Source organism: Hemiscyllium ocellatum, chromosome 31 (assembly GCF_020745735.1).
Source record: "Hemiscyllium ocellatum isolate sHemOce1 chromosome 31, sHemOce1.pat.X.cur, whole genome shotgun sequence".
NCBI lineage: Eukaryota > Metazoa > Chordata > Chondrichthyes > Orectolobiformes > Hemiscylliidae > Hemiscyllium > Hemiscyllium ocellatum.
This window is the reverse complement of record NC_083431.1, coordinates 49502219-49525921: the sequence shown is the minus strand read 5'-3', so window position 1 is coordinate 49525921 and position 23703 is coordinate 49502219. Positions and strand designations below refer to the sequence as shown.

At 41.7% G+C, this 23703-nt stretch overlaps 1 protein-coding gene across 1 annotated transcript in view; it reads right to left on the bottom strand.

The window, feature by feature from the left end:
• mybbp1a (MYB binding protein (P160) 1a) overlaps positions 1-23703 on the bottom strand; it is a 93929-nt gene that overhangs the window by 67053 nt on the left and 3173 nt on the right. The window contains exons 3-8 of the mRNA XM_060848179.1: positions 21767-21850; positions 16636-16710; positions 15227-15334; positions 7068-7258; positions 5835-6002; positions 3179-3296 (exon numbers count right to left, since the gene is read on the bottom strand). Coding sequence (XP_060704162.1) covers positions 3179-3296; positions 5835-6002; positions 7068-7258; positions 15227-15334; positions 16636-16710; positions 21767-21850 — 744 coding nt within the window. The remainder of the gene's footprint in view (positions 1-3178; positions 3297-5834; positions 6003-7067; positions 7259-15226; positions 15335-16635; positions 16711-21766; positions 21851-23703) is intronic.

The following is a 23703-nucleotide window of genomic DNA, read 5'->3' as shown; positions in this document are numbered from 1 at the left end:
GTACTGGTTTGACAATAAAATACTCTGGGAAGCCCTGAGGTTGCACAAGTACAAGTTTTTAAAAAAAGATTCTCGTTGCGCCTACTAGCCTTACCATTGCAAGGGAGCATTGGGAGGGGGGGGGGGGGGGGGTGTGTGTGGTGAGGGGGGTAGATTTATCAGAGCAAAGATGGGTTTGACCATTGCTGCCTCAGAGTTCATAGTCCTATTTGGGGTCCTGATTCCCACTTTGGGAAGCCTAGCTCCACCATTCCAACATCAGATGGAGGAAGTCTGTATTAGATTTTTGTTTTTATTTTCTGGGGAGCAGACTTTTGCCAACAACTTCATTATGCCCTGTCCAATTCATGCCAGCTCCTTGCTGTGTGGGGAACCCTGTATTGCGGCCACAGCATTGTAAAGATTAAACAGGAAAGGGGGCCATTTCCTTTCATACAAGGTGTACTCATGGAGTCCCACAATAAAACGTTCAATGTGTTCTGCTGAGTGCTGATCGAAGCAACTGTCTCCTCAAATTTTTACACCTTAACCACTCAGGCTGTAACCACACTGGTGAAGTAGTTTCAGCAAGGGGATCTCATTGGTTAACCAGCAGCTCCTGCAGCAATGAGATAACCATCTCTTACCTCCCAGACGCTTTGCTCACTCGGGTCTCAGGCCGCAAGCGGCCTGCATGTCATACACCGAGTGCTTGCAGGGACAATGCAAAAATGCACATTTCAATGAAAGAGTCAGAAAGAAAGTTTAAAGGCCTTATGCTAATTTCTATAAAGGTCACTGAGGATCTTCACAAGTCACTACACTGAACCTGTAATTATAACCACAATGTGCATGCTGTCAGGTACCATTTGGAAAGAGAAAGGAAATACATTATAAAGGGCAGGTTGCTGCAAATTGTTAAGAAACAGCGTGGTGGCCTCTAACAATCTCCAAGTATTTCCCTTCACGTTTTCTTATACATTTTCCCCCAAGTTTATGTCAGTTTTCCCATTGTCTTTAGAAATCTACCAAGCTGTTGAGAAATAAGGACCAAATGCCTTTCCACCTGCTTCAACACATTCAGAGTTCCAAAACCACAGAACTTCCCAAATTGATTAGAATTTTGAGGCACTCACATATGTACAGACATTCAAACTCAGGACATTGTCTAACCATTATTTTATCTGTCTTTCCGTGCTTTTCCTAATCTTTGCAAGCCTGAGCTGCACTTTTTCATTCATTCTGGGGATTTAGGCATTGCTGGCAAGGTAGGCACTTATTGTCCATCTCAAGTTGTACCGAAATGGCAGCGAACCAGTGCTGTCAGGTCGCAAGGTCAAGCAATGACATGGCCCTATGTTTTTAAAAATGATTTATTCTTTCATGGGGTGGCAGGGCTAGCGTTTATCACCCATCCTGAAATGCCCATGAATTGGAGTGGCTTACTTGGCCATTTCAGAGGGCATTCTAATAATCTAGCACATTGATGTGGGTTTGGAGTCACATGTAGGCCAAGTCATGTAAGAATAACAGCTTCCTTTCTGAAAGGGCATTAGCGAAACAGATGGGCTTTTATGACGGTGTCATGGTCACCATTATTGATTTATTCTTTTAAAATTTTCAAGTTTTTAAAAATTGAATTCAAATTCTTCCAATTGCTAGGGTGTGATTTGAATATATATTGCCAAAGGCTTCAGATTACTAATGCTCCGTAACTCCTTCGTGGATGGGCAAGAAGCAAATTGGACAGGTTCGAAGAGTAGGCTTGCAATTTAAAGAGGACATGCATTAAATCAGGGCAGTAATTATCACCCAATTAATGGTATTCCATTACCATCGACCAAAACAGAGGGGCCATTTTACCCACTCAGCCCTTCTGAAACTCAAAGGCTACCAAACTCAATACTGATATCTTCTTCGAATTTCCCCAAGTGTAAAAACATTATTTATGGAGGGAATTAAAGTCCTCAAAACTGACAATGTAACTTAATTATATCTTTTTAAGTATATCCCCTCAAAGAAAAATGCCCTCTTTATGATTTCATGGCCACCATTACTGAGGCTAGTTTCCAATTCCAGAGTTCTCTTACCTGAATTTAAAATTTTCCCCATATGTCATGGTGGGTTTTAAACATTAGCCTGAGATTAGGATTCACTGGTTCAATTATCAAGAGAACACTGTAGAGCTATTTGAAACTCTAAAGATTGAGAAGAATGAATAATGCTGGCCCTGAGCACCAATTTCCAGATATTTACGTGATACCACAGACCAATGGAGTTCACAATGACAGATAATTGCTATAGTTCCTCTAAAAACCTAGAATTTCTACCATCATAGTGTCATGGTCACTGAGAAATACAGCACAGAAACAGACTCTTTGGCCCAACCATTCCATGCCGAACATAATCCCAAACTAAACTAGTTTCACCCACTGATGTCTGGCCCTTATCCCTTTTCTATTTATGTACCTATCCAAATGTCTTTTAAAATTGTAACTGTACCCGCATCCACCACTTCCTCAGGAAGTTCATTCCACATGCGAACCACCCTGTGTGTAAAGATTTTGCCACTCATGTCTCTTTTAAATCTTTCTTCCCTCACCTTAAAAATACATCCCCTAGACTTGAAATCCCCATCCTAGGGAAAAGACACCTACTATTAACCTTATCTTTACTCATGATTTCATAAACTTCTCTAAGGTCACCCCTCAACCTCCTACATTCCAGTGAAAAAAGTCACGGCCTTTCTTTATAACTCAAACCTTCCATACCCTGGTAAATATCCTGGTAAATCTCTTCTGAACCCCTTCTAGCTTAATAATTAATGCTGTTTCATCAAAGCTGCATTTGCCTCATAACAATAATAGTGATCATGGAACCATCAGAGGGCATTGGAGTTACAATGTGATTCAAGGTTTGCAGAAATTTTCCTGAGGGAGAGGTTGAGTAGGTTAGACCTGTACTCAGTGGAGCTTAGAAAAATAAGAGGTAACATCATTGAAACATGGAGGATTCTTAGGGGACTTGATAGGATAGATGCTGATCTCACAATACACATTTGCCTGCTGCATTTCCTACAACAGTCATTTCATCTCAAAAGTACTAATTGTAAAGTGTTTTGGGGTATCTTGATGTCATGAAAAGCACAACACATTTTCAATGTAGAATTCGCACACCATGAAACAAAGTTGGGTCATACCCGAGTTGAAACCACATGGTTCCCAAATTGTCGCATCACCTGTCCTGTCAGAACAAGTATAAGCTGGGGCAATGTTAGGAATGGTAATACTGCACCAAGCAATTGGAAACACAGGAGGCTGAAAGATAAAATATATAAATATGCCGTTATAAAGAGACAGCGCAGTTATTTTTAAGGCTAGCAAATTAATTCATCAGCAGCACGTCACGATCAAAACATACAAAGTAAAAATACTTTTATCTACTTTGCTGATTTTTATTTTTGCCCATTGGTCTTCAAAAGAATGAGAGTTGATTTTATTGATATCTACGAGATCCTGAGGGAAGTGACAAAGTTGTCTCTGAAAGAATATTTCCCACTTGCAGGAGAGACGAAAACCAGGAGACACAATTAAAATGGAGATGAGAAGGACTGCTCCCCCCCCCCGTCCTCCCACTAATGTTTTGAATCTGGAACTCACTGTTCTTCACAGAACAATGGAGGCAGGATCACTGAATACCTTTTAAGACAGAGGCAGATTGATTCTTGACTAATGAAGGAGTCAAAGGGTATCAGGAACTGGCAGGAAGCGGCAGTTAATATCACAATCGTATCAGATTTGAAGGGCCAAATGGCCTACTCCTTGTCCTATTCATATGTAGATCTACTTTTTCCCATGAAACAATTTCTGTGGTGGGATTAAAGGAATTCTCTCAAATTTGTTCCTCCTGATGGAAAGTTACATCCTGAAATATTAACTCCCACTCTCAGATGCGCCGGCCTGGCTTTATGTCAGATTTCCGTACAGATCTTTTGGAAAAGTACTTTCTCCAATGTTGCTCAACGACCATCTACAGTTTGGCTGTAATTGTGTGCTGCTCATTTGCCCAGTCCATCTATGTCTATGGCTCACAATAGGCAAAGGGGTCATTGTAACTGGTAGCAAAGTGTCACAATCTGAGATTAATTGTAGCCATTTATGTAATGATGAGATGGCAAATTTAATACTGTTTAAAGTTCAGGCTCAAAACCAATGCATTTTTTTCCTTCCTGTATTTTAAAAATAAGACAATAGTTAAGACACAAAATCAAGCATTTTGAGCATATTCATATGTTAGACATGTCAGACAGGGACTGAGACGCAAGATTCTTTGCCATGTTAGGTCCTCACTGCTTTGCTATTGTGAAACATGCAGGAAGGACCAAAATCCAAAACACAGACCTTAACACTCACCACTGTTTGACCAGTGCTGTCTGATTCCCCTCCTGGCCCATAAAACGCAGGGAGAGTTTTAGAGTCAGACTCTTCAGTTTGCTAAGAAACCAATGGTTAAATATATAGTGAAGGTGATGTCTAAGTTCTGACATCTAGAAGGTTGTGCCTTATGCATCACTGAATTCTCTCTTTGCTGTCCAGCTTAAAATTCATCAAAACAACTTGCAAACTCAAGTCTCCAATGAATGACCCAGAGAGGAACCTCGATTATCTATAGCACACGGGCGGGGAGTATTTTGTTTGGTTAACCAAATGCTGGATAATCGATGCAGGATAACACAGTTTAGCCAAGCATCGGGACCTTGTGATCTTGTCTGGATAATCTGAAATTTGGATAAACGAATGCTGGCTAATCGAGGTTCCTCTGTACACTGAATGCTCTTTTACAAGGCTTGGGGAGCAAGGCATGTCAACCTGTGCACAAAGAAGTCTGATTTTTTTTTAAAAAAAGTATGTGCTGTCAAACAGTGAGAGCTGTTCTCCAACCGGCAAATTGTGGCTGCTTAATTTTTTAAAAATTGCATGTTGACTCTAGTGTCTAGGAAAACCAGAGCGTCTGGGTGTTTGTAGCTCTCCCAGCCATATTAAGTCAGTCTATTTTAGGCAGTTGTTTGAGTGTGGTTTTGCTAGAAATTGGTTATAGCTGTGGATTTGAAAACTTGCATCTTGCAGAGCAACTATACTAAGGTGTATTTCCTTCCTCGAAAGGTTAATTTATTAGTGGTTAATTTATGAGACATTCACAGGTATGATGCAATGAATCAGGTCAGGCACTAAGTAATAGGAATGGAAAACTATTATTTCAACTTGGTGACAGTACAGTAACAGGTTTTTATGCATGTACAGGGGACTGGATTTCATAGCTCCCTTTCTTCCAATCCCTGACCTTGCCTTTTGCTCTGCAAACACCAACCCCTCACCCCACTCTTCTACCTTTCCAGATCTGTACTTGCTTAAAACCGTTCAGCTCTCATTTTGTCCAGTTCTGACGTAACCCGAGATGTTCAATATGTTTCTCCCTGGGCAAACTAAATATTGCTAAGTTACTCTGTAACTTGTTCACACATCAGAAATTTCAAAATGTGCTTTTCTGATTACACTGCTCAATAGTTTTTCTTGCAATTTTGTCTTAGGCGATGCTATTGGCTTTGTAATATATTGGGATTTCACCTTTAAAAGCCTGTCAATTGTTACACTAGCCATTGATTATTGAGAGTCAGCTGTATTTGCAAGTGCCTTGACAGTGAGGGGTGGGGACTGTATTTTCATGCACAAGTGATAGACCAAGGCTGAATGGTCTCTACTACCCAGTGAGTGCAGTTGATGCAAGACCCTGCATTGGCACCTCATGTTTAGACTGCAGGCTCTTGATTGTACACTTGGATGGTCATTATCACGTACCAGTTGGGCCACCCCTGGGATTTGAGCAAGCTATTCTCCACCACCTCCTTCCAAAAAGTTTCAAATGTGCCTTCCTTCAAGGTAACGTGCACCAGGCTCATGGCGAAAGGGGGCAGACTCTGAGACTTCTTCACAATCCTGGCAGCAATTTTCAGCAGCTCAATTAACCTGAATCAAAAGGAAGGAGAAGAAAACAGTGACTCAAACATGGAACACAGCCAGACCTGGAATGGACTGTGGCATTGCCCAATTACACTTTCAAAAGGGGTGTGAAATCCTTGCTACAGAAAGATTCACAATAAAGGCTCTGGGATCAGTGACGTGGATATTTTACAGAAGCTAGAGCTGTTCCCATTGGAAAGGATTCTTGAGAGGAGCTGTGGGAGAGGTGTTTAGACTGAGTGGGCAGGGCAAAACCCAAAACATTTAAGAATAAAGAACTCAAGGACACTGGTTTAAAGCGAACTGCTGTCAACGTAAGGAAAACATATCTGTAGCTAGTACATGGTTAGAAACTATAATATACTTCTTGAGAGAATCTTTTGAAAAATGTATTCATGAGTTATGAGCATCACTGACCGGGCCATTGACCATTACTCATCCCTAGTTATCCTTGACAAGGTGGTGGTGAACTGCCTCCTTCAAACGCTGCAGTCCATGTTGTGTGGATAGACCCACAATGCCATTAAGGACCGAGTTCCAGACTTTAACCCAGCAAGTGGGGGCATAGGAGAAATGTCACACAATTAGTAACCCAGAACCACAGGCTCATATTCTAAGGATGTACTACAGTAACTGGTGACATTTGAATTCAATAAAAATCTAGAATTTTGAAGTAGCCTCATGGTGGCCCTCAAATACCCACTAGGCAATTTGCAATGGACAACAAATGATGTCTTCGCCAGGAACACCCACATCCCAGGAACAAATAAAAACCTAACTTCAATCCAGGATGGCGAACAGCTTGGAGAGGAACTTGCAGCTACAGTGTGCTGAAAGCAGATTGACTTGCAGCATTCAAAGAATGATTGGATATTTGTCTGAACAGAAAACATTTGCTGGGTTCCAAGGAAAAGATGGGGTGTGGGACAAGGCAAGCTCCTCTTGAGCTGAATGGCCTTTTCTCTGCTATAACTGTTCCATGATTGATCACACTCGATTTATCTTATGTCATCTCCCACTCCACAACCCCCTGCTCCCATCTCTTTGTAAACCCTATTCGACAATACTTACTTGGGAATATTTTCTGATGTCACAATGACAGATGATCCAAGCAAAGTCTTTAGCTCCTGGGGATTCAGAACATTTGGGAAGCGTTGCAGTACAACCAGCAGCAAATGTAAATGCTCTGGGCTGGTTAAGGCCAATGACAAATCTGATTTTAAGACGTCAAACAGAACCTCCTTGAAGACAGCCTCTGGGGTCTGCAGCAACAAAGTGGTAATTCAAGAATGAATACTACATACCATCCTACACTATTAATTATCTTTTTTTTTGCCAAAACAACACATTCCTTCATGACATCAGGATAAGGTGTTAATTCTTCTCTGGTATTTTAATCAAGTGGCATAGAATTTATAGCAATGCACCAGTACCAGTGTGTACAAGCTTCCTCCCAACACAGCTTCATTTAACTTTATCAGCACAACCTTCCATACTTTCAGCATACTTAGTGAGTTTCTACTTCAATGCATCTACGATGATTGTCACAATTGCCCTCTTGGTGGCAAGTTTCATATTATAATCATTCTATGGATAAAGAGGTACCTTGGTGGATATCCTTTAGCGTTCATTCATGACGTATGGATTTTGATGGCAAGAGGCCAGTGTTTACTATCCATCACTAATTTCCCTGGAAAAGGTGGTGGTGAATTGCCTTCTTGATATCCCTAGGGTGTAGGAACATTCAGCGCTGTGAGGGAGTTTGAGGATTTTGACTCAGCAGCATGGATGGAATGGCAATAGATATTTTCAAGTCAGGATGGTGAGTGGCTTGGAGGGGGGTTTACAGGTGGTGGTGTTCCCAGGTATTGGCTGCCCTTGTCCTTCTATTTTCAGACAATCCCACAACTGGAACCATTCTTTACATTTACCTAATCAATCCCCTTCATAACTTTAAAGAACTCTAATAGGTTAACACTCCACCTCTTCTTTTCCAGAAGAAAAACCTAAACTTGTTCCACTTTCTTTATAGTTACAATCAGAGATGTACAGCACGGAAACAGACTCTTCGGTCCAACTCGTCCATGCCGACCGGATTTGCTAAATTCATCTAGTCTCATTTGCCAACACACCCCTTAGGTCTCTTAAATTTTTCCCCTCTCAACCTAAATCTATGCCCTCTAGTTCTGGACTCCCCCACCCCAGATAAAAGAACTTGTCTATTTACCCTATCCATGTCCCTCATGATTTTACAAACCTCCAAAAGGTCACCCTCAGCCTCCAATGCTCCAGGGAAAACAACCCCAACCTATTCAGACTCTCCCTATACCTCAAACCCGCCAACCCTGGCGACATCCTTGTAACTTTTTTCTGAATCCTTTCAAGTTTCACAACATCCTTCCTATAGGAAGGAGACCAGAACTGCACGCAATCTTCCAAAATGGTGTAATGGGTGTCACTGTAACTAATGAAATTTGTAGCCCCAGGCCAGATTTGCAGGATTCACCACTTCAGAATCAATATGGAGTCTTTTGTGGGCAGGTCAGCATTCAGGAGCAAGCAGACAGGTCAGAATTGTGTTGGGTATGCTGTAGTGACTACTTACGAGATAGTCAAAATGGGATCACTCCCTTCTCATTTATCAGCGCAAGCAGTGGAGCCGATTGCCTTGACTGTAAATTCACTGAGGGAAAGACAGTGGATATTTACACTGATAGCAGACACGCATTCAGGATTGTACATGATTCTGGAACCCTATGGAAACACAGGGGCTTCTTGACCTCCACCGGAAAGCCCATCACACACCGTGGCTTGATTTCTGACCTTCTGGAAGCGGTCCTGTTGCCTAAATCAATTGTTGTGCGTAAGTGTGAAGCCCACACAAAAATGATGATTTTATTTCTCAAGGTAATTCAAGTGCAGACTCAGCAGCAAATACAGCAGCCCAGTAGCCAATAAGTGAGCAGATTGACAGGTGTATGACAAAAGTTTGTACCCCAATGGAAGACGTACTGGAGTTAGTCACAGGGCACGCAGGAAGAAAGGTGTGAGCGGACGAAAGCAGGATGCAGTGTGAGGGAAGGAGTATGGTGTGGCCCCAATGATAAACCCTGTCTACCACCATCATTATTTCCATTCTATGCCAAACTGATACAGGGTAAGGACCATGTGTCAAAAAGGTGGGGGGGGGGAAGGAGAAATGTACGACAATATTTTGACACACTAGTACCCTAAGGGATTTAGTCATTACTCCCAGAAATATTGTGAGCGTTGCGTTATCTGTGCCACTAATAATGTGGGGAGGGGAATACTGATGAGTCAGGCAGCACACACCCAATCCCAAAAACCCTTTGAACATTTACAGATGGATTTCATTGACCTAACGCCCAATGAAGGGAACAGGTATTGTCTGGTAGTGGTTAATATGCTTTCCAAATGGGTGGAATTGTTCCCCACGTCTAAACAGGATGCCAGTACAGTAGCCAAAGCTTTGCTGAGATAATTCCAAGATGGGACATCCCTAAAAGGCTTAGTAGTGACATTGGAACACCATTTGTCAATAATGCCTTATAGCAGATCAGTGATTATTGGGAATAAATATGAGACACACAGTGCCTACCACCCAGCGAGTAGTGGAAAGAGAAAATGCTACCATAAAAAATAAATTGACAAAATGTTGAGAGGAACTAGGGGTGACATGGACAAAAGGTACTCCCGATTCTGCTAATGTATATGAGATCTAGGAGGAGAGGAAGAGCTAACCATAGCCCATTTGAGATTTTGTTTGGTAGACCGCCCAACACAGGAATTGACCCAAGACCTAAGTTAAAACAGATAACAGGCCACTGTGAGGATGAGATGTTGTGTTACTGTAAAAAACTCTCCACACTTTTATCTCAAATACAGAATCAAGTGAAAGCAGCACTACCCCAACCAGCCGAAGGGAAGCTGCACGATCTAGAACCTGGAGACTTCAGGAGGAAAAACTGGAAGGTGAAGAGATGGCTTGGACCGTTTCAAGTGCTCCTTGCAACACAAACAGCAGTTAAGATCGCAGAAAGAGCCATGTGAATACACGCCAGCCATTGCAAGCGTGTAGCTGGGCCTGAGGTGACATCAGACAGCACCAGAACCAATTAAGTGCAAGTAGCAATTAGAAGCCTCATATGAATATGGGGTTGCCCCAGTTCACACTTCTAGCAAGCGCCCTGGTAGGACTATTCGTAAGGGGGGGGCATTGCGTGGACCCCACCCTACCATGGCTTTGATGGGTGTGACGTGTGAACATGGGCTGTGTACAGGGCACACCAGAGCAAGTGACGATACCACCACAAAGCTGTGTTTCAGGTCGGTGGTGTCTGAGGAAAGGCCTGGTGTTTCCTAAAATATTTTCTGATGAATAGATATTCTGGCTCGGTATTTTTTTTATTGTTGCTGTAATTGTCCTTGTTGTCATAAAATTACAAAAAAGGGGAAATGTAATGGAAAATTATCCATTTACTATGAAAGTAATTATCCATTTACTGTGAAATTTAAAGACAATGCTTTGTTCAAATCAATGCTGTGCTGAGCTTTGTAAATGATGCTTTGATGAAGATTTGCAGTTAACTTATTTCTGTTTGAATTCTGTAAACATCCAACTCGACCTTGTGATAATTGAACTCTGTGAAAGCTGATTAACTGTTATGTCTGGGACCAGGGGATGAGAGGATAACAACTTGAGTTTCCCCAGTCTCTGCCCTTGAATGTGATAAGGAACGCTATAAGGCAGACGTCTGTGCAAATGTTTCAGTACTCAATGCATTAAGGCATCTGACTTGGTGTAATGAGTCAATCTTGCAAGATTTTTAATAAAGACCCTTGCTTTGCTCTTGCTAATTATTGAGTCAGGTCGATTTAATTTCCACGACAAATGGCCAAACCAATGTCCTATACATCTGCCACATGACCTCCCAACTCCTATACTCAATGCTCTGACCAATAAAGGAAAGCATACCAAATACCTTCTTCACTATCCTATTTACCCAAGAATCGACATTAAAGAAACTATACTGCAATCCAAGGTCACTTTGTTCAGCAACATGCCCCAGGACCTTCCCATTAAGCGTATAAGTCTTGCCCTGATTTGTCTTTCCCAATGCAGCACCTCATATTTATCTAAATTAAACCATATCTGCCATGCCTTGGCCCATTGGTCCATCTGGTCGAGATCCCGTTGTACTTGGAGGTAACTTTCTATGTTGTTCACTACATCCCCAATTTGGGGTCATCTGCAAACTTACTAAGTATACCTCCTATGTCAATATCCAAAGTAATTATATAAATGACGAAACACAGTAGATCCAGCACCGATCCTTGTGGCACTCCACTGGTCACAGGCCTCTAGTCTGAAAAGCAACCCTCCACCACCACCCTCTGTCTTCTACCTTTGAACCAGTTCTGTATCCAAATAGCTCATTCTCTCTGTATTCCAAGTAAATCTAACCTGACTAACCAGTCTGTCATGAGGAACCTTGCCAAATGCCTTACTGAAGTCCATATGGATCATGTCCACTGCTCTGCCCTCATCAATCGTCTTTGTTACTTCTTCAAAAAACTCAATCAAGTTTGTGAGACATGATTTCCCAAACAGAAAGCCATGTTGACTATCCTTCATCAGTCTCTGCCTATCCAAATACATGTAAATCCTGTCCGTCAGGATTCCCTCCAACAACTTTCCCACCACCGATGTCAGGCTCACTGGTCTATAGTTTCCTGGCTTTTCCTTACCACCTTTTTAAAATAGTGGGACCATATTAGCCAACCTCCAGTCTTCTAGCATCTCACCTGTGACTATCGATGATACAAATATCTCAGCATGAGGCCCAAAAATTATTTCCCTAGCTTCCCACAGAGTACTAGGGTACACCTGATCAGGTCCTGGGGATTTATCCACCTCTGTGTGTATCAAGACATTCAGCACTTCCTCCTCTGTAATTTGGACATTTTTCAAGATGTCACCATCTATTTCCTTACAGTCTATATTTTCCATGTCCTTTTCTACAGTAAACACTGATGCAAAATACTCGTTTAGTATTGCCCCCATGTCCTGTGGCTCTGCACACAGGCTGCCTTGCTCATCTTTGAGGGATCCTATTCTCTTCCCAGTTACCCTTTTGCCCTTAATGTATTTGTAAAAATCCCTTTGGATTCTCCTTAACTCTATTTGCTGAAGCTATCTCATGTCCCCGTTTTTGCCCCCTTGATTTTCCTCTTCAATGTGCTCCTATTGCCTTTATACTCTGGATTCACTCAATCTCTGCTGTCTATATCTGACATATGGTTCCTTCTTTTTCTTCACCAAAACCTCAATTTCCCCAGTCACCCACCAGCCTTGTCTTTCATACTACCAGGAACATACCATCTCTGGATTCTTATTATCTCATTTTCGAAGGCTTCCCATTTTCCAACCGTCCCTTTACCTGCGAACATCTGCACCCAATCAATTTTTTGAAAGTTTTTGCTTAATACCATCAAAATTGGCCTCCCTCCAATTTAGAACTTCAACTTTTAGATCCGGTCTATCCTTTTCCATCACTATCTTTAAAATAATAGAATTATGGTCACTGGTCACAAACTGCACCCCCACTGACACCTCAGTCAATTGCCCTGCCTTATTTCCCCAAGAGTGGGTCAGGTTTTGCACCTTCTCCAGTTAGTACACCTACATACTAAACCAGAAAATTTTCTTGTACATATTTAACAAATTCCTCTCCATCTAAACCCTTAACACTATGGCAGCCCCAATCGATATTTGGAAAGCTAAAATCCCCTACCATTACCACCTTGTTATTCTTACAGACAACAGATCTCCTTTCAGATTTGTTTCTCAATTTCCCGCTGACGATTAGGGGTATATAGTATAATCACAATAAGGTAATTAACGCTTTTTTATTTCTCATCTCCTCCCAAATGACTTCCCTGGATGTATTCCCAGGAATATCCTCCCTCAGCACAGCTGTAATGCTATCCCTTATCAAAAACGCCATTCCCCCTTCTCCCTTGACTCCCTTTCTATTCTTCCTGTGGCATTTCTATCCTGGAACATTAAGCTGCCAGTCTCTCCATCCCTGAACCACATCTCTGTAATTGTCATGATATCCCAGGCCCATGTCCCTAACCATGCCCAGAGTTCACATGCCTTCCCAGTTAGGTCTCTTGCTTTGATATAAATGCAGATTAATTTCCCTCATTTTATGCTTTGTTCCTGCCTGCCCTGTTTGACTTGCTCCTTTTCCCACCTGTAACTATTCTGGCATCATTCCTGTTAACGTTTTTGCATCTTCGCCCATGCCTCTGGTACAGCTGTGTATGTCCCGTGACTAGAAGTCTTTGAACAAAAAGACATCACAAGCAAATAGGAAAGAGTCCTCACCCGATCTTCATACACATACTATCCTCAAAGTATACAGCTTGCCTCAGAGGGTGTCTTGCTATTAAGACTTCAATTTTTGTTTTAAGTGCCAAGTAGATTAGAAGCAATTATGGAGCGAAGTAGTGTAATGGATCTGAACTAATACAGTTAGCTTAAAAAAAGCAATTGATAATATGTAGAGTTGCTGACTCATTACAGATGTTAATTAATATCATTTACTCTGACACTGAGTAATTTCTTGTCCTATGGCCAGGCCAGCAGTAGTCACTATTGTAATTTGCTTCCAGTCACTCCATATGCTCAAGGTACTCCCTCATAACTCCATTACCATTTTAAAAACGTCAAATAGATTACCATTCAGCTATCTAAACTCAAGGGAATAGATGTTATCGCAATTTGGTTCACACTTAAAACCTTTAAGTCCTGGCTCATCTGTATTGTACCCTCTCACTCTGAAGTGGGTAATGCAGCCTCCTTCATTTAAAGGTGGACAGTCCATGAGCTATTTTTATTGGCTTCATAATTGTCCACTAGCTTAGTGATTTGCAATCAGAATATTCTAATTTCTCCACAGCCTGAGTCTCACCATGATGAGAGTTTACCGATTTGCCTTTCTTGGGTCTAACTTGAGTGAGCCGAAAATGTGTTGCTGGAAAAGCACAGCAGGTCAGGCAGCATCCAAGGAGCAGGAGAGTCGATGTTTCAGGCATGAGCCCTTCTTCTAACTTGAGTAAGCTTGCACTTGCCTGCACTGAACTCCACATTCAATAGTTTTGCTCACTTGCGCATGTATCTGTCTAGTGTTTACAAACAGTTGGCTCACACTAATAAAACTCAGTTAATAAAAAAACAAAAGAACTGTAGAAGCTGGAAACCTGAAACAAAATAGAAAGTTCTGGAGGTCAGGCAGCATCTATGGAGAGAAAGCAGAATCAACGATTCCGTTTGAAGGAGGGTCACTGAGCTCACATATCCTGCAAGACCTGCTGACATTCTCCAGCAAATTTTTTGTTTTTACGTTGAATAAAAATTATTGTCCCTCTTTACATGGTTTCATCAGTGGACATACTCAAATTCTCCACCCTGTTCATGGAGATCATTGGAGAAAAGCTTAGGGCATGGCACATTTCCATAAGAACTCCACTCATCATATCTCCTGGACAGACAGCATTTCCATCACCCATTTGTTCTCTGTTCATTGGAATGCATTCCAGAGTACATCATAGTCGGTGATGTTTGCAAATGATTCAAAAGACTGACTGCGTACATGCAATATGCAATGTACACACTCCCAGACAGTTCTCGACAAGGCAACACTGGAGTTGCAACAGGAATAAGCTTTAAAATTATTGTGTGGATAAGCATAATATCCAGAGTACATAAAGAGACACTGCTGGGACAATGTTAGTAAATGGGGGCAGACACACAAAATCTTGCAATCTGTAAATAAATCAACTATCAAAAAAATACTATGCATCTAATTTCATACTGCAGCATTTGGCTTGAGATCCAATTTTCACCCACATACCTCCGAGCAAATTGCTAACCTCTAACACATGTTTATTTCTAATTGTGTTTAATAATCTGTTGTGGATCAACTCATCAAATGCTTTGATAGCCATAGTGATCACATTTGTGGACACTTCCCAACATCCTCCCCCACTCCTTTCAAAAAATTAGTGGCCCCCATCAAAGAAATTCAACAGGATTGAGGGGTGATTCCTAAAGAGTCTCTGATAAAAACCATATGTTTACAAACTGAGCTATTCAAGAACATTACAATGAACACATTTCATTGATAAAACATAAACCTTACCTCAGACAGGATGTCCACCAGAGTTTTGTGGGGCAGATCCGAGAGATGATTTCTAAGCGGAGCAAGGCTCTGCAGCAATTGGATCGACTGCAGAAGTACATTTGGCTCCTAGCAACAAACAATTTTGAAACACTTCATTTTTTCATGCACGAGTAAACTAAATTACAGCCCCAAAACCCAAGAAGCACCAGCCACTTTGCCAAGAATGTCACAACTGAGTTACAACACAATGCTTACAACACATGAGCATTCAAGGTCAGGTACTGGAAACATACATTAGTGGCGTAACAAGAAAGAATCTTTAGAAAACATGACGAAAACTGGCAGAATACGCAATTATGACAAATCAAAGGGTAAGAGTAAACAGAGAAACTATGGGATATATTATTTACAATAAAACCGGTGCTTTGCTGAAAGGGCAGCAAGAGGGAAGGAGAAAGAATAGATGTCAGGCGTGAGTTAAGTGACCGAGCGGCATAATGACAGATTTAAAGGTGGAACTAAAGGGAATCAAGGAGCTGTGGTCCACACAACACAAACACTGGAGTAGCAGCCACAGATCAAAGGAAACAAGTTAGAATGAGTTGATGCCTCAGAAAATGGGTTAGATGAGGTTAAGAGATGATGGCAGTAGGCAACTGCACCCAAGGACACAAAGGGCATCAATGGTGAGGGACTTGAGTTGCATAAAGAGCAGTCATAGCCGGTTTCTCTCCCTGGAAGATGGTACTGAACCAGATGGATTTGTACAAGAAAGCCCCCAAAACATTGCAGGAGATTAGAAGCAGTGGGTTCAGAAGGGTCGAGAGTTGAGGAATTTAGGAATTCCATTAGCGTGTTATGATTTTTACTGTTATGAGTCCTAACTGGGCTTTTTTACTGAATCATTTCTACATTCTGCCAGAATAATGCAGTCAAGAATAATCTTAATTTTTCAAAAATGGCAAATGCAGTCCACAACAATAATGGAAATGGAATTTAACAGAGAACTTACAGACACCGAAACCAAGTAATGCTCTTAAACTCCCTTGGAAGAGTAAACGGTTACCTGCCTCAGTGCCTTGTTTCCCAGCTCACTTCCTGATCATTCAGACATTAATGAAAACGAGCCCTCTCACCTCTGTTAAATGACTATTATGATAGTTAAATAAGAATGTCTGGTAAACCTGAATGGCAACTTGTTACATATGAATTAGCAGACCTAAGATTTATGTTGGATTGTCATTAGGCTAGTGGTTAAACATTAATGGATAATGGCTGAGATTTCATAGCATTATTGTACAGAGAATCAAAGCAAAATTTTAATACCCAGGGTTGATTCAGAAAAGCACCATTAAGTGAATCTGAAACACTTGTTCACGTTAGCTGCCACTCATTTTTCAGAGGAACTGAGAAAGGTTGCAACTTACCTTTGCGAGCCGGCCAGACTGCGAAAGTGCCAAGATGCCAAACAGACCTCCAAATGCAGCATTCCTGATCAATGCCTGGAACAAAAAATACAGCACACTGAGTTATCCAGTCTTTGCTAATCACCTGTACATTCCGATCTTCCTAGTCACGTCCTTGCATCGACTTATTGGTGGGTAACATTGGAGACCAGTCACACAAACTGTCTGCCAGCAAGTTCTACATGTAGCCAAGTACCAATCAAATGGTCAATTGTGCAGACAAAAAACAGCATGTCACCTGGAGCCCAGGCCCAATTTACTGTCACTAGGTCATTCTTTAGAATGTTGATTTTCACTCTGATTCCAAATATTAATCATACTAACAGGGACCTCATGTCACAAACAAACAAAACTGATCCTACCAGGTAGATTCCAACCACACCAGATACTTGAATGAGAACTTTGCTGAGGTAAGTCACATACGAATATTTCACAGCACACAACCAAATACAATGTCATGCTTGGAAACACTGGTTGTCTGGAACTGTTTTAACAGATCTGCCAAAGACACGGTGTGCCAACACACTATAAGCACCCCAAATGAATACAGTATCTCCTCCATCCTGAGTTTACAATTAATCTTGAAAATGTTTGGAACCTATCTATGTTTTGGAATGGAGGAGTAAAGATTATTAGAAGTACAGCATGCTTTTTGAACTCTAAAACTAAAGAAAGATGCTTACAGAAACTCAAACAAACAGAATTAATAAAACAGCTTACCATCATAGAGTCCTACATCACTGGATATGGCCAGTGAACCCACCATTTATTGTCACCTCCACTGTTGCTTAACTCATTCATCTGCTTGTTTGACTTCAGGACTGAATGAGTAGAAATTCCCTCCAAGTAATATATGCAGATAATATTTCAATTGTTGATCTATCCAAATTCAATCCCTCTCCCTGGCAACAGTCTGAGGTTAACCAAATAGGTTTGCAATGTTTGATTCGGAGGTAAGCTTCCAAAGCCACAGAATTGTTACAGCACAGAATGAAACCATTGTGCCCATCATGCCCATGTTGGCCCTCAGAGCATTTTAAATTAGTTTCAATCTCCTGTCTTTACCCCACAACCTTGCACATTATTTAAGTAGAATTAAATCATCCAAAGCCCGCGCAAAAGCCTGATTGCACCTGCCTCTACCACACTTCCAGGCAGTGCATTCCCCAACTAGCTGCTGTATGAAAAAGCGTTTTCTCATCTCACTTTTGCTTCTTTCACTTTAAAACTGCGCCATCTGGTTTGTGATCCTTTAATATTTTATCACTATGCCCAGACCTGTCATGATTTGGAAGATCTCTATCAAACATCCTCTTAGTCTTTTTGCTCTCCAAGGAAAAGAGTCCCATATTCCCTAATCTTTCTTCATACTGAAATGTCTTCTCCTTGGAACAATTTTCCTAAACCTCTCTGTATTCTGGCCAATGCATTCACAACCTCCCTATGGTGTGGCACTTATAAATGTACATGATATTCCAGCTGAGGTCTAACTGGTATCGTCTATACAGGAATCATAACCTCCCTGCTCTAGTACTATATGCCTCTTATTTTTTGAATACTGCATGCTTTTCTCTAGCTGTGCTGCTACATTTAAATGACTTAAGTGGATACAATCAGGTTTCTCCACACATGCACACCCATTAAAAAGTACCCTTTATTTTATACTGTTTCTGTGTTTAACCAAAGTGTATCAATTCAAAAGTCTCCACATTGAACTTCATCTGCCACTTATCTGCCTGCTCCACCAACTTGTCAATGCCTTTTTGAAATTCTACACTGTTGCCCTCAGTTTCAGAATTCTTTCAAATTGTGTTGTCTGCAAACTTTGAAATTGTCCCATGCATCAAGACCCAGATCATTTATATCTCAGTAAAGGCAAGAGTACCAATACCAACTCCTAGGGATCTCCACTACAAATGTTCTTCCATGATTCTGCTTGCCATCCCTCATATTCATGCCGTCACTAGCACCACCTATTTCCTTCACAGTAATATTGCCTGACATTGCCCCTATGAACTTTATCAGTGCACTCCTAAACTGTTAGCCAAATTCAAGACTCCATGAACTTGAGACCATGCTAAATGCTGGTGCCTGTACAATAACTTGCAGCAAATCCCTTTTCCCTCACCGTCCTCTACTTGATGACTCACATTGGCTACTGGCCAAGCAACATCTCGATCTTAAAATGTTCAAATTCATCGCTGACCCTGCCACTTAGTGTCTGTCACTTTCTCCAACACCAAAATCCTCTGTGATATCTGTGCTTCTCTAATTCTTCTCTTCAGGGTTCCTATGTGCAATCACTGCACCGTTGATTCCTGAGCCTTCAGTTTCTCCCTAAACCTCTCTACTTTCTCTACCCAATTTTCTTCCTTTAAGATAATCCTTAAAATATCCCTGTTTGACCAAACCTTTGGTTAGATGACCCAATATCTACTTATTTGACTTGGTATCATCTTGCAGTTTATAATATCCCTGTGGGGCACCCACCTTTAGTTAAAGGCACTATATAAATAAACGTTGTGGCTTATTCTTGTGGGAAACACATAATTAAAGACCATAAATAGAAGACAAAACGCCAAGAAATCAAACAGTAAATTTAGAAGGAACTTCATCTACAAAATGCTAGGATGAAATTCACCAGCATTGGGAGTGGTCAAGGCGAACAGTTTAGATGCATTCTAGGTTAAGCTAGACAAGTATTTGGGAAGAAGGGAAAAGGTAATTTTATTGGTTGAGGTCAAACCACCAAATAAATTTAAGTGAGGCCCAAGTTGGGCTGAATGCCCTGCTTCTGAACTATATAATCCAGATGCCCTCATAAGAACAGGTATGATACTCAACTCATTGATTGCTAGTTCCGATGTGCCACAGCAAGAAACTGTAATGACCTCCTCAGGAGACAGACTCAGGATGCAACTGATAGGTTACCCTTCGTTCTTCAATATTTCCCGAAGTGGGGAAACTACGCCATGGTCTTCGCAGACTGCAACACGTTATCGATGAGGATGAGCACCTCGCCAAGACCTTCCTTACACCTCCACCTCTAAACAACCACTAAACCTTAAGAAGACTACAAGCAGACTGCCCAGCCTTCAGGACAACATCGACCACAACACCACACAACCACATGGCAAACATTACAAGAAGTGGGCGGCATGGTGGCACAGTGGTAAGCACTGCTGCCTCACAGTGCCAGACACCCAGGTTCAATTCCCGCCTCAAGTGACTGTGTGGAGTTTGCACATGTCTGCTTGGGTTTCCTCCGGGTGCTCCGGTTTCCTCCCACAGTCCAAAAACGTGCAGGTTAGGTGAATTGGCCATGCTAAATTGCCCTGAAGGACTTATGCCCGAAACGTCGAATTTCCTGTTCCTTGGATGCTGCCTGACTTGCTGTACTTTAACCAGCAACACATTTTCAGCTCTGATCTCCAGCATCTGCAGACCTCACTTTTTACATACTAAATTGCCTGTAGTGTTTGGAGATGGGGTAAATATAGGGGAATGGGTCTGGGTGGGTTGCGCTTCAGCGAGTTGGTGTGGACAATTTGGGCCAAAGGGCCTGTTTCCACACTGTAAGTAATCTAATCTAAGTGATAGATACCATCATTACACAAGGGGACACCATCCACCGCGTACACGGCAGGTACTCATGTGACTCGGCCATGAGTACCTGCAGGCAAAGATGCCCTGAGGCATGGTATATTGGCGAGGCCGGGCAGACGCTGCAACAACAGATGAATGCACACTGCGCAACAATTGCCGGACGGGCTGTTCCCTCCCAGTCGGGGAACACTTCAGCGGTCAGAGACATTCAGCCTCGGATCTTCAGGTGACCATCCTCCAAGGCAGACTCGGGACACGCAATAACGCAGAGTGGCCAAGCAGAGGGTGATACCAAAGTTTGGTACCCATGAGGGAGGCCTCAACCGGGACTTTGGATTCATGTCACACTACAGGTGACCCCACTACATTATACACTCTCTCACTCACATACATACACAAACTCTTACATACTTAAACAGATCCTCTCTCATACACACAAACTTATACACTCCACACAGGCTTATACTCCATCACACACTCACACAAACTTTACAAGCATGCACACATACAAACCCACACTCTCATACAGACATTCACACTCTCTCTCTCACGCATACAAATTCACCCCATAGACTTATGTGTGTGTGTATTTGCAGAATGTATTTATCAATACATTCTATTTTGTTCAAAAAGCGCACAACCTGCAGGCAGTCAATCTATGTAATATTTTATAAATTCCACTTTGGAAATAGAACCAGTCTGACTCAAGGTTGGGATACAGATAGTCTCTAACCTCAATGCATTGCCTGATCTGTGATGTCACGTTTTTTGAAATAAAAGCTTGTTACCTCGAGAATATGACTTAAAAGTTGTTCTCAGATTCACATATTAATGAACCAAAATCCACAACCAATTCTAAAAGGATGAAGGACTTAGCAGCAATCTAGGTTTGTTAAATATATCATTTCAGTCACATGACATTGTAATCTTTTGCTATAAATTCTGTGTCTTATGGTCCTGCTCCACAGCACCCCGAAAGCTAGTGCTCCAAATAAACCTTGTTGGGACTATAAGCTGGTGTTGTGTGATTTTTAACTTTGTCCACCTCAGTCCAACACCGACTCCTCCTCATCATATATAATCTAGAATACACGTTTCAAATTTTAAATTTTCACCATTCTTAAAAACATCTGAAATCAAGCAAAATGTGGCACGTTCCACCCTTGAAGAAGCTTTCAATTGCAACACTTTCAAAATTGCTTTTGATCGCCCCAGCTGTTTCTGAAACCTGAACCGGTAGTTTGCATTGGGGTAGAAAGTGAAGTCTGCAGATGCTGGAGATCAGAGCTGAAAATGTGTTGCTAGAAAAGCGCAGCAGGTCAGGCAGCATCCAAGGAACAGGAAATTCGACGTTTCGGGCATAAGCCCTTTGCTGGTTACGAGCTTACTAAACAGATATGCAAAATAACTCCATGCTTCTTCCTCATCAGCTGCTGTTGCTGCGTCTAAAACCAAGTATAACTGATAATCAGATATTGCCACTCACCTTCTTTGCTATTGCTATATTATATTTCTCTTTGATTTGCTCTAGGACTGTCTGTAAAGGGATATCCTCATTGGAACGCAGGAGCTGTTGGAAAATAAATTAGCAAGATGTTACAACTAGTGGAAGATTGTATTCAATGCAAAAATGGGAGAGCACATTCATACATCAATTGTTATTTGGATCATTGCCTCAGTCACACTCATTGTACTGTCCTAAAGTTCTGCATGAAACTACATTCTATTGTTTCACAAAGAGCATCTAGCGACTCGCTCAGGCACTCCAAGCATAAAAATGCCAAATCCTATTCCCAGGAGAAAGTGAGGACTGCAGATGCTGGAGGTCAGAGATGAAAATGTGTTGCTGGAAAAGTGCAGCAGGTCGGACAGCATGCAAGGAGCAGGAGAATCGACGTTTTGGGCATGAGCCCTTCTTCAGGAATGAGGAAAGTGTGCCAAGCACCACCTTCCTAACTTGCAATCTTCTTCCTGACCTCTCCGCCCCCACCCCCACTCCAGCCTATCACCCTCACCTTAACCTTCCACCTATCGTATTTCCAACGCCCCTTCCCGAAGTCCCTCCTCCCTACCTTTTGTCTTAGCCTGCTTGGCACACTTTCCTCATTCCTGAAGAAGGGCTCATGCCCGAAATGTCGATTCTCCTGCTCCTTGGATGCTGCCTGACCTGCTGCGCTTTTCCAGCAACACATTTTCAAATCCTATTCCCACCCTGGCATTTTTATAGACTCTGTCCAAGTTCGGCAAGTGTTCACAATAGCAGAAACAACATTTTTACTTCTGATGGAATCAACAACCTTCAAAGAAATTTTGTCTCCTTGATGTAATAAACCATACAATTGAGTTTCACAGAAGCAGTGGCTAAACAAAAAATTGCACTGAGCCAGAGAAGATGCTCAGATAAGTCACTGAAGGTTTGTCTGGAGGACTATACAAGGATAAGAAGGGGAACAAGGCAATGGAAAACAAGGATGAAAATTTTTACTCACCACATTGTCGAATCTGGAGCTATTGAAAGTCGATGAGAATAGGAGTGATGAATGGTCAGAGCCTGATGCAAGTCAGGAGATAAGTAGCCAAGTTCTGAATGAGTTCAAGTTTAAGAATGGTGGAAGCCATCAAAGTCTGCAGTAATAAAGTCCAGAAGATACAAAGGCACTGCTGAGGATTTCAGTAGAAGATTGCTAGAGTTTGTGTTTGCCACAGGCTATGTCGAAACATGGGAGGAGGGATTCTTGGTGATTGAATGGATGCGATATCATATAGTAAATGGCAGAACCCTTTGTAGTGTCAATATACAGAGGGATCTGGAAGTACAGGCCCACTGTTCCCTGAAAGTGGATATACAAGTGGATTTGGGGGCCAAAATGGCATTGGTCAGGGCACAGAGATTGAAAATTGAAGTGTCATATTGCAGTTGTATAGAACTTCAGTTCAGTCACATTTGGAATCCTGTGTATAGTCTGGTCACGACACTGTCAGAAAGATATGGTGGTTTTGGAAATGATACAAAAATGATTTACCAGGATATTGCCTTGTTTGGAGGGTACTAGTTCCAAGGAAAATCAGCCAAACTTGGTTTGTTTTCACTTGGATGTTGCACGACGAGAGGTGACCTGATAGAATTTTGCAAAATTATGAGAGGCCTGGAATGGATAGTTGGAGACTCTCAGGGTAAAAATGTCAGTTACCTTGGGACATAGATTTAAGGTAAAAAGGCGTAAGTTTAAAGGAGAGTCAAGTTGCTTTTTTTTAAACACAGAGAGGGTGGTAAGTGTCTGAAATGCACTGCCAGAGCAGGTGCTGGGGGCAGATACAATAGCAATGTTAAGAGGAATCTTGACAGAAATATGAATAGACAGGAAATAGAGAAATGGACCACATGGAGACAAGTGGTTTTTAATTTAGAATGGCATCATATGT